Genomic DNA, 19,160 nt, shown 5'->3' with positions numbered 1-19,160 from the left:
TATTACCTGATGTAACCCAAATACAGGCAAATTTACCTACAGTACACCTCCAGCGTTGTTGAGTAGGTGTACCTTTTTTAGTTGGAAAAGGTATGGGAATTAGGTTTTTTGATGAAAAGTACCAAAAGTTTACTGTCAAAAAAGTTAGGGCAATTTGAAATAAATAATAACAGCGTACGCAGCGCCCTCTAGATGTTACATGAAAACTAATACGAAATTATGATTTCCCAGGTCAAAAAAACCCCGGGTATCGAATTTCGTGAAAATAACTTATTTTTTGCAAGAGTTATTTTCAATTTCAACACCCCGTATCTCCGAAACGAAGCATTTTCAGACACAAGTTCATATAGACTTTTTTTCTTAAAATTTTCTCAGGAATACCTCACTTGGATATTTTAACGTACTTATGTTACACCCTGTATATGTGTGTAGATGTATGGGATTCTTGCAATTAATAAACTGATATGCAATTGAAGAGATATACATAACACAAGTTTTGAACATAAAAATGTGAAGATTCAGTCAAATTTAGAAAAATGTGAAATAATTAGAAAAATACAAATAATTTGATAATCTCATTCAATTATTTATTCTAGTTTTTCTTATCATATCGAAACTTAAAAATATTATTTTTAAAATAATATAATTCTCTATTTCATATTGTTAACCGATTATAATGATCTGTTTATGTCAAATTATTTGATATTTGTATTTAGTAGCTGCATAGCTGAATGAACTCACTATGATTAGTATTATTTTTATTTTTTCACCGTAGTGTGCGCTGGTCAGGCCCTATCCCCAGGAGCCCCGATACAATCGGAAGGGCGCGCCGGTATTATCAACCAACGACCACTCCCCACGTGGTGGGGTAAGTGATCATTGGATCCGATAATCATTGAGAGTAGAGAGAGCATCATTCCACTAAGGACTTCTAGACAGAGTGATCTGGTCAGAGTCTGTGGAGTTCGAAGAGAAAATCCCGATATTTTATCCGTTTTTCCTCCTCTTTTCGGACGATATACGTCTACCAGGAGCTGAAAACTGCACGAAAAATATCGTTTTGCTCTGGTGGTCGAGAAGGACGACATCAGGCTTATTAGCTTGCATGAGCCTGAGGGTGGGTAACTAATAGTTCCAATAAATTCGGCACTTCTCGTTACCCACAATGGATTCAATATCGTATTCCAAAAACACTTTATTGTGAGATTTTCACTAAATTGTTTTACAAAAACGCAACACGTGTTTCGCCATACAATGGCTTCATCTGGCGTGTCTTTCAACTAATTCTACACATTCAATACTAAATATATATATATAGTTTATGGAGTACCTGAAATCAAAGTACCTGTAAACGAAGTACCTGAATTTTAAGTAGCTGATATTTTACCTGAGTTTCTAACGAATTAAATTACCTGCACTTATGTTCCATTTTCACATTTGAAAAAATATATTCAGTAACGGAGAGTTATTGAGTTCTAATTGATCATTCAGTAAATTACCCGAATTCCTGAATCTATTGATTTCTAAACATTCTAGATGATTAAGTTTCAAACTCTTCTCTTCTAAATGTAACACCTCGTACTCATGATTGAACTCGTGTCCTTCTGCTAAAAGATGGTTTGCAAATGTGGAATTGGTCTTTCTATTTACAAAACTACTCCTATGTTCTTCAATTCGTTGGAAAAATGTTCTTCCTGTTTGCCCAATATACAGTTTTGGACAGGAGCCACAAGTCAGCTTATATACTCCTGATCTATCCGACACCAAAGTTTTGTCCTTATTGTTTTTAATAAATTTACTTAGGTTATTATTCGTTCTATAAGCTACGTTTACGCCTTCTTTCTTCAAAAAACGGGCAATATTCCTGTTTGGTTCCCCCACATATGTCAATGTCTTATAACTCACGTTATCGCATCTTGAATATGGGTAGACCAGATCCATGGCTTGCTTTTGTCGTTTTTTGGAAAGAATGGAGTTTACAATATCTACCTTATAACCGTTATTAATCGCGATTTGTTTGATCAAATTCAGCTCTTTCTGGAAATCCCTATCAGACAGTGGAATATTCAATAATCTGTGAATCATACTATTGAATGCAGCAACTTTATGCTGGTACGGGTGTGTGGAGGAATTATGTATGATAATGTCCGTGTACGATGGTTTGTGGAAAATTGCAAACTCATGTTTATTGTTATTTTTCGTAATGGTTAAGTCTAGGTAATTTATTGAATTATTTTCCTCCCTCTCAGTGGTGAATTTTATTGACGGGTGGATGGAGTTGGCATATTCAATGAACTTGCCTAATTGCCTATCTGTACCAGTAAAACATACTAAGATATCATCTACGTATCTGTACCAGTACAAAAAATTGTTGGCTAACTGATTATTATGGATTTCATACTCTATGTTATCCATGAAAATTTCCGCCAGTAAGGGACTCAAAGGATTCCCCATTATTAGTCCTTCATTGCATGAAAAGAATTCTCCGTCAAACTGGAAATAATTTTGAGACACACAAATGGTGAGTAAATCAACAATCTCTTGTTTTATCAGTGGATTCACATGGTTTTTGTCTAAGAGACACTCCACTAGTCCAATTGTTTCAGTTGGCGGGATACTGGGAAATAAATTTTGGACATCGAACGATATTAATTTTGAGTTATCTGGGAGGATATAGATGGATAATGCGTCCCAACTTCCATCTCAAAGGAGGTAAATTATCTTCCTATATCAAGACCAAGGAACCAATTTTCAAGTCTCCCTGGGACTATTTCCATTTAATTCTCTGTTGGAGTTCGGATATATACTCTTTTTGCCAACGGTTCCAAAAATGTTGATGGCACTGTTGGATAAGTTGATATCTGAACGTTCGATTCAAGGGAATGTTTCTGAAGTTCGGGTTCGGTATGGTAGTTAAGGGTCTTCCCACAAGAAAATGAGCCGGGGTTAGAGGATTTAAATCTTCAGGATCGGAGGAAATGGGAAAAAGGGGCGGTGAGTTTAATACTGCCTCTACCTGCACAAGAACTGTGTTCAACTCTTCGAAAGTCAAATGCGCATTTCCAACAACCCTTTTTAGATGAGCCTTACTTGATTTTATTCCAGCTTCCCAAATCCCTCCAAAATGAGATGAATAAGGAGGAATGAAATCCCATTTTATATTGAATTCAGACATTTTATTCTCTAACTCATTTTTATGATCTAACAAAAACCTACCCAATTCTTTCAAATGAGATCTAGCAGAAACAAAGTTTGAACCATTGGCGGAAAATAAATGAGAAGGTTTTGCGCGACGAGCCATGAATCTTCTAAATGCCATCAGAAAAGAATCTTTGGTTAAGTCTGAAATCAATTCTAAATGAATCGCCTTTGTGGCAAAACAAATAAAGAGTTCTATATAACACTAATTGAGTTTTGATTCTCGACCTTTACGATCTTTGACCAAAATAGGACCCGCGTAATCAATTCCAGTGGTATTAAAAGGCGGAGCTGGCTGTAGACGAGACGCAGGCAATTGACCCATGAGTGGTTGTATTCCTATTGGTTTAGTGCGAAAACATTTGACACAATGTCGTATTACTTTTTTAGCAAGGATTCTTCCACCAATGGGCCAATACTTTTCTCTCAACGATGCCAATAATTGCTGTGGACCACAATGTATGAGTATAGAATGCCCATGCTCGAATATTAATTTAGTCAGATGGTGATTAGCACTTAATATGATTGGATGTCTTTTATCGATACTGTACAATGAATTTCGTAATATACCTCCGACCCTCAGAATACCGTCATCATCAAGGAATGGGTTTAAATTATGAATTTTACTATTTCTGATACTTTCTTTGTTTCCTGTGATGATCTGAATTTCATTATAAAATTAATGTTGCTATCTCGTATTTCATACCGATAGCATGCGTGTATTCTTCCGCCACCCTCAAGGACTGATGGAGATACTTTTTTCTGACTGAGGGAATCACCATGAAATACAACCCTTCTGAAAGTGACCCACACTGTTTGGACTCTTGCTTGACCAGATGTTATGGTGAAGCGAGTTCGCTAGAGTGGTATCAGTTGTTCATTGCATCTCATTATTTTGTTGGGTACCGCAAGGCATCTGAGCAAATGCAAGATGAGCTCATGCGATATTGTATCAAATGCCTTACGGTAATCGATCCAGGCCATAAAGACGTTACGCTTATATTGTATCAAGTCCTGCGTTACATACCTATCGATGAGCAGGTCCTCTTTATATCCAGCGACACCTCTTTTCGACCCTTTCTGCTCATATATTCATTCAAACACTATTCGTGAATATTCGTATGTATAAGATGCTTCTGTAAACAATTTATAACAATAATTCGAACATGTTATCGGTCTGTAAGTCTTAGGAATCGATAAATCTCCGCTTTTGGGGATGAGAACGGTCCACCCCTCGACAAACGAATCCGGAATCGGCTGCTCTCCGTCCAGCCATGAGTTGAAAACTCTGGCCAGATGTCGTTGGGTGCTTGTTAATTTTTTCCACCAATAAGTGTTCAGCCCATCTGGGCCTGGAGCAGCAAAGTTCTTGGAACCCACAAGGGCTCTCCGAACGTCATCCAGGGTTATCGGGTTGTGCAGTTCATTGAGCTCAGGCTGTCGAAGCTCTCTGTTGAAAGCTTCGAACTACGCTAGGGCTGGAGTGTCTGAGTTGAGTGGCTGCAGGTGTTCATAGATATCCTTCCAGAAGGATTCCACTTGATCAGTGGTCGGCGGATTATCCACAACACATGGAGGCTTCTGGAATAAGCGAGAAGGTTTCTCGCGGAACCTGAGGTTTTTCGCCCTGTAATCCATCACACATTGGATACAAGACGCGAGTTGATTCGCCGACGTGATCTCAGCCTCTATCTTGTGTAAACGCCGTTCAATCTTCCGAACGGCAAGGCCGGAATTTCGTTCTTCGATTCGGAAAACGATTGGACGACGCTATACACGGCGGTGTTGATTTGCCAGATGTCAGCCTCTTCTGTTGAAACAGGGGCTTCAGGGGCCTAATTCTGTGGAGCGCCCTGCGTGTTCTGATTTTCGTCTCCATTGGTGGTATGGTGCGAGTCTCCTCTCCAGCCGTGCCAACGGGAGGTAGAACTGTCACTTCTACCACTTCGTTAGCAGGCTGGGAAGGAGCTAAATAGCTCTGGCACCGAAGATAAGATTGGTAATCCCTAAGGTTTTGGGAGGAAAAGGCGGCATGATCCGAATGTTTCACACCACAGAGCATGCAATCTCGCCATGTACCCTCTTCACGCGGGCTAATTACCCTCGTAGCAATGCATAAGGCTATCTCTTAGCTTATGCGTCCACTCAAAACGTTCTTTTTCATTGCCATTGTCATCGGTAGGCAAATCATCGTTATGGGCCCCAACACCTTGCCTCTGACCCCTCCGAGCGGGTCGATTGTGAGTGCCTCTTCCTTGATTATTGGAAACCAAGTATTGGGTCCACCAGGTGGTTAGCCCTGTGGACCCACGGCCGGCACCGGAGGAAGAATAGAGTTCTCTTTCCTGGGTGAGCCTGGACTGCCGGTCCGGTTTTGCACCAGTTGCTCGGGTAAGTGGTGTCGCAACTCACCAAAGGCCAAGGGTGTTAGTGGCCATCCCTGCTCATTATTATTATTATTATCATTCTGAATTCAATGAGCTATTGCCTATATTTTTTAGAGCTTTATATTTATTCAACACGAATTTCAACTCGAGAACTAAACTATACCGTCAAACAACTTCACATAGTACATGTTTGAATATCAGTAAACTACATCTTTTTGCAAAAACTTCAATTCTCAAAAAATATTTCATAATTATCTCATTTTTTCTTTCGCTCAAATGAACGTGAGAAGGTGGCTTGTTTTGCGAGAAGTGACAATGAACTAACTTAAGATTCAAAATCTACCTCCCTGTAAATCGAACTCGTTGACATCATCTTTCAAACGAATGTCAAAATTCTTGTGAGAGCAATAAAATTTTAAGTGACCGTGAATAAAACCAATATTTGTATTGAATATTATGCAATGAAGAAAAAATTCCAGTATGGATCGTATCAAGGATGAGTTGCAGTTTTACTCGAAATTCACCAGGCCACTCATTTTCAGTTTACCGGATGCAAAAGGTGGGGATTTTTTTCAATATCATTTCAATCGGTAGTATACAAACTATCTAATTGTACTTTTATGATAACTGATGTTTCATTCAATTTGAAGAAGTGTTCGGGTTGAAGGAAGGATTTGTCAACTATTACCTTTTACAACTACTGGGTATAACGAAAGCCAAGAATAGAAGATACATTCAATACATTGATTAGCTGTTACTACGTGGTAGGAAATAATCATGAAAAATGAGATTTGAATTTTTTTACCACTTGTATTTGTAACTAACGTTACTGCAGTTTTGTCCTATAAGGACATTTTCAAATGAATACAATTAATTGAAAATATCTTTGTAGGACGAAACTGCAGTAACGTTTTTTGCAAATACATATGGCATAATAACATATGACGTTTCAATTCTCATTTTTTAAGATGATTTCACTTTATTTTTAATACTAGTTCAAGTGTTTCAGTATTGAGTATCTAATTATCGAATCAGAAAACAAATGCTCCGATTGGTCTGAAAATATAATTTGCCTGTCCAATTGTTTGATTTTCTTATATATTTGGTTATTTGCTAGTGGATCTAACATATTTCATATTTTCTGCAAGTGTTTTTTATGTTAGCCACAATTTAAAATTTTATGACATTCCTCACTTCATGATGGTGAGAGGGAATCAGGGTGAACTCTTCTTACAACTCTTAATACATTCAATAACTAAATTTCCAGACAGAAATAGTATTTTATTCAACGAGTGAAATATATGGCCATTACTCGTGAGAATAAAGTTTGTCGACGTGAGCTGAAGACGAGCGTCGCAAATCATTCCAGCGACTGATAGATATTTTTTGCGGGAAAAATACTACACTTCTTCTATGACTTAAAACAGGAATATTTCAAAATGAATGTCATTTGTAAAATTAATCTTGAATGAGGTAAATACCTTAAATTTCACACAAGAAGCAACGTAGAAGGTATTTCCTATTTTTGTTATTTTATTTCATTTGCATATTGATTGGTTTAAAAAATAAAAGAAAAGTCACCTAAATGAAACTTTAACTCGGGCACCCAATCAAACGTTTTTAAAACTATTACAAGAACAAACTTATAAATTGGTGTGACATACATCCATTTTAGTTTCTAATTACCTACTCTCATTTTATTATTAAGTGATGAATTTTTGGGAAATATAATTTTTTTTCCGTTACATTACAAATTTCTGATATAATACATTTATTTTCACTTCCCGAGACAATATTGTATCCCTGTTATTCATTGAAAACTAAATATTTCAAAACGAAATGTCAGTTCAATGATTGATTTTGACGTTCGAGAACATATTTTGAAGTAGACAATTGTCAAGGCTTCCTCCTAATTAGAAATAATTGTTACCGAATAAATAACAGTCAGATAATTGACGCTCTTTTGAATAGTCATAGAAAAAAAATTGAATGGCAACACTTCGCTATAGAAGGTTCAGAAAACATCTTACAAAATCGTAACACTATACAATAGCTTTTTCAGATGTATATAATTCAAGAAAGCAAAGGATGGATGCTTCCATATTACCAGCAACAACTATTTTCGTATATTTTATCCATTTTGAAGGAGTACAAGAAAGAAAAAGGAGATTTTATTCAAACAATTAAAACATCAAATGAAAATGTTAATTGGGGAAATCGTGTTTCTCATTGAATTTTGCAGAAAACTTCCTAAAATTGAACTTGAATTTCAGATAGAGTTCGAGCAGCAGGATGGGTTAAGAAAATTAGAGAAGATCAGTCTGGGAACGAGAGATTGAAAACAGATTATATCAAATTATTACTCTTTGCATTGCAACGCAAGAAGTTAGTAGGGATATTTGCAGATGATCCGGATCTCTATGAAAAGTTGGAGGAATTTCCGCCTGATTTTGATGTAAGTACTCCTACATGATAAGTATTTTTTCTCAATCATCTTAACCATCATACATACATATCTATTTATCTACCTTATATACTAATATGAATGTAAAAGTTTGTGGGGATGGATATATGTATGTTAGTAGGTTTGTGACTCTTTCACGCCTAAACGACTGAACGGATTTAGATGAAACTTTACATAAATATAGCTTATACATCAGAATAACATATGGGCTACAACTTACAAAGATTTTGTGTAATTTCGATAAGTATTGAGTAAGTTGAAAAAAGTATTGCTCCATGGCAGCTATCTCGGCGTGCGTTGCCTGTACCGTTGGAGTAACATGCAGATAATGTACCGTAAGATTGTTTATCTTAAATAGTTCTAAATAAAAGTCCGCGATAGCATATATATCTACCCCTTATGTGGTAGCCACTATATGCAAAATACTGTTGAAACACAGATGAATTCGATACTTTTTTTACAATGTTTCAAGTATTCGATATAGATAAACTTTGTCACTAGTAATTTCGACGAATCATTAAAAAGTTATCATGATAAGATTAACTTGACGCAACGCAGTAAGCCATTACCCGTTGCGTCTACTGTAAGACGACGGGTGACGATGCACACTGGTAGAGGGGCGGTCTAGGCAATGAAGCGCCTCGACTCGAACGCGGAAGGACGCGTGAGGGCAGATGTCGTTGACGTTTGTGTTAGTTTTGCGAATTTCTTTATAGGTAATATAATTCGATTTTAGAAGCTATTCATTACTTAGTGCAGTTGGTATATTTTTTTAGTTACTATATTTTTAAAGTAAACATATAAATTACTAGCTGTTGCTCGCTTTTATATTAACGTACAACCGAAGCTACCTAACCTAGAATCTTGAGATATGCAGGTAGGTTCTTTGTATAGTGTAAATAAGCATCAAGAAAATAAATCAGGAATTTCCACCCCCAAGGGGAAAAATAGAGTTTCAAAGATTGCATTGAATTTCGTCAGTTTTGAAGTTGGAAACCTGAAGTTTTGGGTCGATAAAAAATATTGTGAATAAATTGATGGATGTAGCCGTTACTACGTGGTAGGAAATCATAATGAAGAAAAGAGAAATGAAACTTTATATGTTTTTACCACTTTTATTTGTAACTAACGTTACTGCAATTTCATCCTATATGGACATTTTGAAACTTATACAATAAAACAATATTGTGACCATTTGTGGTCTGTCACGAAATGTAACACCAAATTCGACGCAGGCGAAGCGGCGGGCGATAACTAGTACATTTATAAATATGATAGTCCAATTTATTCAGTTATACAGAGTGAACCACTGAACCAGTGTTAATTTTTCAAGTTCCTTGACATATGTCAAAAAATCCTGAAACACGTCAGCTATAAATATATTTGGGGCACATATTTCACACCATTTCTTTCAGAGTAACCGTCACGTGATTTCAGCCAGTGACTTAATCGAAAATTTTTCCAAATGAAAAGGTAGTATTGTGATACACTTTTGGAACGAGAGAAAAAAGACAACTTCGTGTCAATTTTGATTGAAATAAATAAAATATAAAATAAACAACTATTTCGATGATAATTCAGCAGATCAGTGTTACTGATTTGAATGCCGTTGTAGTTTGGAACTGCATCCTAACTTTTGTCCAGCAGGTTTATTAATTTCGATAATTCACCGATGTCACCAGTCTTCGTTTCCAATGTTTTACATAGGCGAAACTGATCTCACATTCAAAAGAACTCAATAACAGTTTTCAGGATGTAGAAATGAATGAATAGGTACTACCCACCTCCTTACAGAGGAACAACGGCTTAGGCATGAATTCAAAACTGTTTTCATTTCCAGAAAAAAGTTCGAAAGTAAGCCTTCTGGAAATAATGAAATTATTAAATTCATAAATTTCCAATCTCTAGTGTACCTAATCTGTCTGTCTGTCTGAATGTTTGAAATCTGATTTTCCGTTAACCAGCTGTCGCACCCCTACGAATGATAATTCTCAGAAGTAGAAACTTGTGCGAGCCAAGGATTAACGGGGTCTCAACTTTTAACGTGTGATTTTTAACACGGGTTGGACGATAGCAAGTGAAAATTGATCGTTCAGACTAGGGCTTGAACCACCGACTAACACGGCAGTCAATTCGAATGAGTGAATAAATCACCCACGTCAAACCGCCTGGCTACCGATCAGTAAATCATGTAATACATTAGTTCTTACAGGTAATTCAATTAATTGGGTATCTATATCATAGGATTAGGTAGTATAAAAAGATTGTAAGTCATCAGAACCTACATTTATTATTCAACAAGCACGAAATGTGACCATCATTCGTGCGAATGAAGTTTGAGCCCGAGCGCGGTAAATCATACCGTGAAACATATTTCTTTTGTCAGTTTCATTTATCTGTTTTGATATTCGTTGATACTCTCTATCATAGATACGATTGAGAGTTCAAAGAATGTTATATGCAAACAAAAACAGTTGTTGTGGGAAATTCCGTTCTAATATATAAAAAGCATTTTGTGCAAAAGTTCGAGCAATTCCATATAAAGTTTCACATATACGAGCAGGTAATTGCTACTTTAGGGAGTGGAATTCTATACGTTTTCTATAACTTATATCAGACATTTTTCAGAACCAGTTTGTTTGTGAAGGCTATCATACTATTGAGTTTCATGATAAGAATTACAAATCGTTTCGATATTGAGTGGTTGGAATAAAAAAAACTGACGTAGATTAGACCAATGACCACTGGTACACAAATCCACAATCAAAATAAAAAATACTTATTTCCAACGTTTTCCTGTACAATATTTCAAATCTCTCTCTTTAGAGTAGGGAGGGTTAGTTTAGACCCACACCACTTAGGCCATATGTGACCCATTGTACATCCTCCCAAAGAGTTGTCTTCCTAGGTCATCGTCCATCCTGTCCTTTTCAACAAGGTGGACAGGTCTCTGGGTGACATCTCCTTTATATCGGCAGATGTAGGTGAAGACTCGCCGAACACACACTCTCTTATTGACGATAACTCCGGATATTCGCATAGGACATGCCTGACAGTTTCATCTTCTTGTTCACATATCCTGCATAGAGGTGTGCCCACTAGCCCCATATTGTGGAGGTGTTTCCTTAGTTGACAGTGGCCAGTCAGAAATCCTATTGTTAAGCATAGATTTTTCCTGATCATCGCCAGATATCTCTTCGGCCAGGGTGATCCTGGCAAGATTGCATCCTTTGATATCACCCCATCTCTTTAGGAATTGAGCATGGGTGTGACGTTTGGCTAGTTCTGCAATTGTCGAAGTCATCAGGCTGTGGGTCCTCATATTCCAAATATTATACAGTATTTCAAATTGATACACTTCAAGGGAATGGAGAGGAGAGAAAAAGGAAAACCCTGAACAACACGCGCCCTCACGACCTCAAGACAGTGGAGTGTGTCCCTCACGATGTTGGCGAGCTTTCACCAGTTGAGATACAGACTTTCAGTCACCTCTAATTCTTCTGGCGTCTCCTGCCTGAACTTATACATCACTTGTCAAACCCCATTTCAGGTACCTATCCAAATAAACACCTAAATATTTCACTTCGTTAACAGCTTGAATTGTAAAGTTTGATGTTTAGTTTTTGATAAGGAGATTGTCAAAAGGGCAGGAATTGTTTGAATTGCAACTAAAGGGTAAGAAATTGGTTTTCTCCATATTAACAGTGAGTAATTTATAGTCGAACCATTCTTTTATAGCTTGAAAATCCATTTCAACTACATTTTTGAGGTTATTCCAGGTCTTTTCCTCATAAAAAATGGCTGTATCATCTGCATATCCAATTATTGTACCAGCTGTATTGAGTTTGAATAGGTCGTCTATCTAGAGATTGAATAAAGTTGGTCCTAAGATTGTACCTTGGGGCACACCACATTCTACTCTTCTCGGCTCGCTTTGTATCCCTTCGATTCTTACTGACTGTTCTCTATCGGGTAAATAGCTTTCAAACAGTTTCAGGAAATTGCCCCTAATACCGTTATTTTCCAATGTATTCAGAAGTTTTTTATGATCCACGGTGTCAAAGGCTTTTGAGAGATCAATGAATAGACAGAGAGAGGGCGTGGAGTTCTCTAAAGCCTTGTGTATCTTCTCAGTTGAAGTTATTAAAGCATCATCGGTGGAAATATTTTGTCTGAAGCCAAATTGTTTCTCTGAAATTAGCTGATATTTGTTTATAAATGACCTATTTTTAAATAATTTTTCAAAAACTTTCGATAAGTGTGTGATCAGGGATATTGGTCTGTAGTTGTTCACTGAGGTTTTATCTCCTCTTTTGTAAATTGGACAAATTACTGATTTTTTGAAGGCATCAGGCCAACCACTTCTAGATATACATTGATTGATGATGAATTGAAGTGGTTCAATAATGAACTGAGAGATTGATTTTATTACTTCTGATTTAATTTCATCATAGCCTACCGATTTGTGATTTTTTAACTCATTTATTAGTGTAGTCAGTTCTTTGGAGTCGGTATGTGTTAAAGCTAATGAGTTTGGTAGAATATATTGATGTGCGTTATAATTTCTACTCGTTGAGATTTTTTGGGCTAGTTTTGCACCCATACCTGCGAATTTGTCATTGAATTCGTTGGTTATATCTTTATAGTCGGTTAAAAGCTCGTCACTATCATTTTTTATTGGACCAGTAACTTTTGTTTTTGATTGTGTACCGGTGAGTTCCTTTACAATGTTCCAAAGCTTTTTTATGTTTCCATTATTTTTTTCAATTTGGTTCCTGAAATAATTTTGTGATTAACAAATACAGAGACAGATAGTTATTGAAAACAGTTACGTATGCGGTAGAAAAAACTAATGATACTATAGCTATGGGTATAATAGAGAGTCGAACCCCCGGTAGACTCTATACTCGGTTCCCAGTACACGGAAAAGATATCTATTTTCACAATCGACACGTTCGACGGGGGTCAGAGACTACAAAAAGAGTCTTCCAACAGGAACTTATGAACTTAGACAATTCATAATGGCCATCTTGTTGAAGATACATCATTCAAATTAGTTGTCATTTATTCAGTCTGTTTTGCCAAATCATCATGGACGAATATAGCATTCAACAAGACATGGAAATTTTGAAATTGTTGTAAAAATGGGTGTTCTTTTTGGACAACATATCGCGCTTCGCCCATTTTACGGTCGCCATAATCGTCCTATCGAGAGGACTATTCGCAATGTGGTGGATACATCCGAGTCCACTGGTTCAGTAAACGATCGATCAACACCCGTACGTCTTTCAATGAAACGCAATATCTGTCAAAAACATCGCCGCTATCTGTGAGAGTAGGCATGAGAATCCGAGACAGTCCATTTCGCGTCACTCACAGGAACTCTGTCTTTCACAGATCACAACTTGGCGAATTTTGCGTGGTGACTTGGGCCTGCAACCGTACAAAATTCAACTGACCCAGAAAATGAAAGTGACCAACTATAGTCCTTAGCTCAAGTTCTCAACTTCTGAGATTTGTCGTTCGTATGGGGGCGATAGCTGATTAACGGAAAAAGAGAAATCAAATAGACAGACAGACAGATAGACAACGACATGTGTTTTCTGAATGAGCTCTGGAGCAGTTGGTAACTGACCCTAATTTTCATCGAAAATCATCTTTAGCGATGAGGCCCATCTATGATGAATGAATACGTGAACAAACGAAATTGCCAGTTTGCAACGATACAAGAGCGTCCAATTAATCCCAAAAAAGTCACTGTTTGGTGTGGATTTTGAGCTGGCGGCGTCATCGGTCCATATTCCTTTTTGAGAACAACGTTGGCCAGACCATCACCGTCAACGGCGAGCGCTGTAGGTCGATTATTACCAACTTCTTTTAGCCTGAAATAGATGAGCTTGACACCAACGACATGTGGTGTCACCAGAACGGTGATACGTGTCACACAACTCATGCCACATTGGATATTCTGCACGAGCGATTTGAGGACATGGTCATCTCATGTGGAGATGAAGTGGCCACCGAAATCGTGCGATTAGACCCCGTTTGTGGGGTTTTCTTAAGTTGCAGGTGTATGCCACAAATCATAGCAGTCCTCAAAGCCAACATAACCCATGCCATCGGTCAAATTCAGCCTGATTTTGGCGCCAGAGTCATAGAAAATTGTACGTTTCGAATGCTCTCCACCAAGAGAAGCCGTGGCGAACATTTGAACGATGTTATATTCCACCCAATGGTATCAATAAGTCTTTCAAAAGGATAAAAAAATTCGATAATTTCTCACACTTTGTTTCATTTAAATTTAAATATAGGAAGTGCTTAATGAAATACCATTTACTATCTTCGAGATCGATTCTCAAGATTTTTTGAATTTTGAATTTTTTCAATCAAGATCTTGTTTTAATTGACAAACGTCAGTTTCCTCACCTTGGGATTGATACAAATCCTAGAGGCTGTTTACAAAATGGAAAAATAAATTCAACGTAGGAATGCTAAACACTGTACAGAAGGACATGAATTGCAAAACTCTTCATGTCCAGAAGAAAGGTTTGAAACTCAACTTTCTTGGAAGTATGAAATTTATTAAACTCAGTAGTTCCCAATAGTTAATGAACGATCGAATTGATTTGAATCACCCATTTTGTTTATTTGATTACATCAGATGGCCATATTAAGTCCCTACAGAGTGATTACTTTTTGAAAATCATATATATTGACCCATTTTTACTGACGAATTGAGTAGTGTACCGCTCTTTTCGGGTAGTTGAATCTACCATAGAATTATTTTCCTCATTGGAGAGTAAGTAATACGAGTAGTCGAGGTTTCCAGAGAATAAAATTGTTATTATTTATAAGTATTAGGAGTTCCAAAAGTTTTGTCCGTTTTTATAGGTCTACTTTAAACCGTAATATAATGATGAATGCTCATTCAATTTATTCTAAATGCAACGTTTCAACTGCAACTGTGGCAGTCATCTTCAGTGACGTGGTTGAAGTACTCTTCTTATCGTATGAACTGACGTATCAGTTGGTACGTCAAGAAGAGAACTTCAACCACGCCACTGAAGATGACCGCCGCAGTTGCAGTTGAAACGATTGAAGATTGTAACCTGAGAAGACCATGGCAAAACGCGGAAACCAACCAAAATGTTGACGCCAGCCGTGAAAACCTACATTCTTATATAAAAATTGAGTGCTCGGGACTCCATGAAGTCGGCGAAGACCGTTTTTGTCTAGTCCTGAATTGCGATGGTTCTACCGGCTAGGAAGTTATCGAAGTGAATGAAAAGATAATAGTCGGCGAGAGGTCTGGGGAGTATAGTGGATGAGGCAGAACTTCAACACCCGATTAGTTCAATTTTCGGACGGTGATTCCTGTAACCTGCTGTTGACGCAATTTCCGCTTTGATGGTTTGGCCCGGCTGCAGAAAGTTATATTGAATCACACCGACCGCTGACCAGACAGTAACTATGGTGTTTTTTAGTGGGTGCTCGCCTTTGGAAAGTGCCTGGGTAGATCCATTTTTCATTACACATGACGATCCGCCATCCCACGAACCGTTTGTGTCTCCACCAGAATCCTCAAATCCTCTTCCTGGATTACTGAGGGTTGATCACTTCGGGGCTCATCTTCGAGGCTAAAATCTCCGGAGCGAAATTTTGCAAACCAACGTCACTATCGTTGCCAAATACCTGGTTAATTTTTCGGGCTGTTTCGGCAGCGCTTTGGCTCAATTTGAACTCGTAGAGGAGAATTGGCCGGAAATCGCTTAACGACATAATGTAATAATGAGCTGAAAAGAGGCAAGAAATTAAAATTTGGAAGAGAAAGAACAGCATCAATGTATAGAGTACAAAATTCCCAATCGATAAGTATTTACCACGACACAGTAGAATAAATATTAATTCATTTTTAAAACGGACGAAACTGTTGAAACAATTTTATAGTTTACAGTCCTCTTTGAGGAAGGTATTGCATAGCGAAACACGTGTCGCGATTTTGTAATTACAAAAATCAGTTACTTCTTTAATTATCTTGTAAAACATATTATGATATTCCAAATAGCTCAATAGCATGGCGAGGACACTTATCCAAACGGAACAGACAGAAAGGGTCGAGAGGATTCGGAAGCAACTTAGAGGACAGATTGGTGATTATCCTCCTTATACCACTGATTGTTCGTCAGATTTTCGAGAATATGCAGCTGCGCAGGATATTCCAGGATTCGGCGTGCATTGCTACTACGCCATTTCCAGGGAACCTATAAATTTTTGGCAACGGGCTGATAGAGGAATATACCCAAAAAGTAAGTATGACACTTTTCACCATTTTTTTTTTCAAATATATCGTTTCAATGAGCTCCGGAATACTATATGGTGCACACGTTCAATTTCTAAATATTATTTTTATGAAAACTTAAATTTATTTCTGATCTTTGGTTTCGAATGATTTTTCAGTTTATGCTAAAAAATAAGAGTTTTTCTCTAGACGATGAATGATTATCAACAATTTCGGGAAACGTTTTTGAATGTATATTGAAATTTTTACAGATATTTGAATTTCATTATGATTATTATGAATTTATAATTTATAGTAAACGAATTGATGGAGGAATTTTACTGAGTAAAGAATTGGCAATCGAGTATATTTTGCAATACTACCAAGACTAGTTATATATAACTTAAGCACATTCTCCTCTCCCCTCTCTCCTCTCGGTTTTCCGGTGCAGTGCAATGTAGACTGTTTCCTGTAAAGAATTGGCAATGGAGTATATTTTGCAATACTACTAAGTGGTTGAAGAATCTTCTACCACGAAAGACTAGGTCATAACGAATTTAAAAAAGGGCGAAAAAATATTCCAAATATCTATAACTATCAGTGATATCAAGGATCATAGTGAAGGCCGCAAACTACCATATTCTTAAATATTTGGAAGGCTTTAATATCTTGAGCGATCATTAATATGGCTTTCGGAAACAAAGATCAACCAGGCGACATTTTATCCTATGTCACCCATACTTGGAATAACGCAATTGAGAAAAATGGAGAGTCTCGAGCTGTTGTGCTTGATATTTCTAACGCTGGGATATATGTTATTGTATATCAACGATTCTTGGTAAAAACGAAAGATCCAATATATTGCTCTGCCGACTGTCGTCAGCAGAGCATTCCATTAGGATTCCAGAACATCGGCTGTGGATGCACATCTTCACCGGCAGCAGGAGGTTGCATATCCTAATGAGGATCTAGAAGTGATTTCGAATTAGAGTGAAACTAACCAATGCCACAAAAAACAGGCATTGGTTTCTTCCAAAAAGATAAATGTACCCGAACTGATTATAATAATATCATGACAGACAACTCCGCTTTCCGCTTCGATAAGTTTGCTGGGGGTTAAAATGGACACCAATATGCCTTGGCACAATCTTGTCGCTGGAATTGCAAAGGCTGCTTCTCAAAAGCTTTGGAAACTGTTCTGAACTAGCAAACTGTACACACCCCAGCAACTTTTGATGCTTTATTGAATTCCATCTAGAAAATAGTCATTCACCTGATTTGGAGACGCGAACATCACTTGCAACCTTGATAGTCTGAAACATCGAAGAGAGATTGGAAATTTGTCTTTCTTTTATAAATACGTTCACGGAAAGTGTTCAAGTGACTTGGCACATTTGATTCCACCAAGAACGGTACATATCAGATATACACAACAGACTGTGGCTGCTCATCGTTATGAGGTTCAACTCAGTACACCTCGAACTTCCATTTGGAGAACTTTTAAACGCAGTTCTCCAAATGGAATAAACTCACTGAGGACGTTTTTCCGAATGGATTCAATCTCCAGCGATTCAAATCCAATGTAAATCTGTGCACAGGCACCGCTCTTAGAGCACTTTGAGGATTTTCCTGTAGTGCTTGTGTTTTGTTCTTGAAAAAATAATAAATTTTGAATGTGTTTGTCTATGTTACTTGGTAAATGCTACAAGTTTAGACTTTCGTCTTTTGAAAAGGTATCAACAGATTTTAAATTTATGTAAAAAAATTAATGAGATATTAAAAATACCAAAAATAATATTGTATAAATATTCGAAAGAGTTAGATGAAAAATAATAAAGTTGAAAAGAGAATTGAAAGAAAATATCTTATCAATCAGTAAAAAATTGAAAACTATAAAAACGTTAATTTGTAAAAGGAACAAATTATCGTAACCTGATGTGGAAATGAATTAATGAATAATTCAAATAATGATAATGTCAACTATGTGCAAGTAATAAAAATATAAGAAACAGAAATCAAAGAAAATAATGGAAATAAATGTTGAAAAAAATAAAACAAAATATGTGAAGCATGAAAAAAAATTTTCAACCAAGCTAATTGAATTCTTCCAGTTGTTAGCATCCACAATCGTTTTCAGGTGATGACTGTCCTATTTCTGATACTTCTGATACAGGTTTCTATATGTTGCACTATTATGCTCCAGCCAGGCCGAATAAATGTAGCCAACTTCTTTAAACTTCCTTTTGGATCAGTGTTTTTCACTGAGGAAGATTTCACCTTTGGATGACTATACGTTATATATTATTACCGTGCACATTCCAAACAGGCATCGCTATTTTTAGACGAGTATTTTATTTCTGTCTGAAACATCCAGTTTCCAAAACACCTTTTTCCCTGAAAGAATCCAGCCAACCATATCAGCAGCAACCCTCTTTCGTCTGAGTCAGTTGCACCTGTTAGATTACATCTCCATATATTTTCATTGAAAATGTTAACTAGAACGTTGATAGCAGAATACTCTCAGTTCCTATCTACTGGAAGAGAGAAAATGTTAATAATATTATAGAATCAAGTGAGTGGGTAAAATATCCAGATGAGTCCCAAGGAAGTCACGAATGTAGTACATACATATACTATCAGTTCATGACTGCGAAAGCTTATAGTTTCAATAAATTTGTTTGACTTAAGGAATTTTATTTTTCAGTTACAAAAAGTGCAGTGGATTCAACAAGTCCGCTACCTCCAGGAGTCAGTGGAAGAACATCAGATCCTTCTTGTGTTTGTCCATCTGGTAAAAATGAAAAGAATACAAATTTTCATTTGTACATTCAAC

The 19,160-nt window shown here is 36.9% G+C and overlaps 1 protein-coding gene across 2 annotated transcripts in view; it reads left to right on the top strand.

Moving 5' to 3' along the window:
* Positions 1 to 5,935: 5,935 nt before the first annotated feature.
* LOC111513096 (uncharacterized) overlaps positions 5,936 to 19,160 on the top strand; it is an 86,034-nt gene continuing 72,809 nt past the window's right edge. For both annotated transcript variants that reach the window (XM_074181850.1, XM_074181849.1), the window contains exons 1-4: positions 5,936 to 6,144; positions 7,859 to 8,040; positions 16,115 to 16,355; positions 19,032 to 19,118. In XM_074181850.1, the coding sequence (XP_074037951.1) occupies positions 6,066 to 6,144; positions 7,859 to 8,040; positions 16,115 to 16,355; positions 19,032 to 19,118 (589 nt within the window). In that variant the 5' untranslated portion in view covers positions 5,936 to 6,065. The remainder of the gene's footprint in view (positions 6,145 to 7,858; positions 8,041 to 16,114; positions 16,356 to 19,031; positions 19,119 to 19,160) is intronic.

This window comes from Leptinotarsa decemlineata, unplaced genomic scaffold, assembly GCF_025532065.1.
Source record: "Leptinotarsa decemlineata unplaced genomic scaffold, Ldec_3_MD MMD2_tig00026316_RagTag_RagTag, whole genome shotgun sequence".
Taxonomy (NCBI): Eukaryota; Metazoa; Arthropoda; class Insecta; order Coleoptera; family Chrysomelidae; genus Leptinotarsa; species Leptinotarsa decemlineata.
Note: the sequence above shows the minus strand (reverse complement) of the source record. Positions and strands in the feature narration are given on the sequence as shown.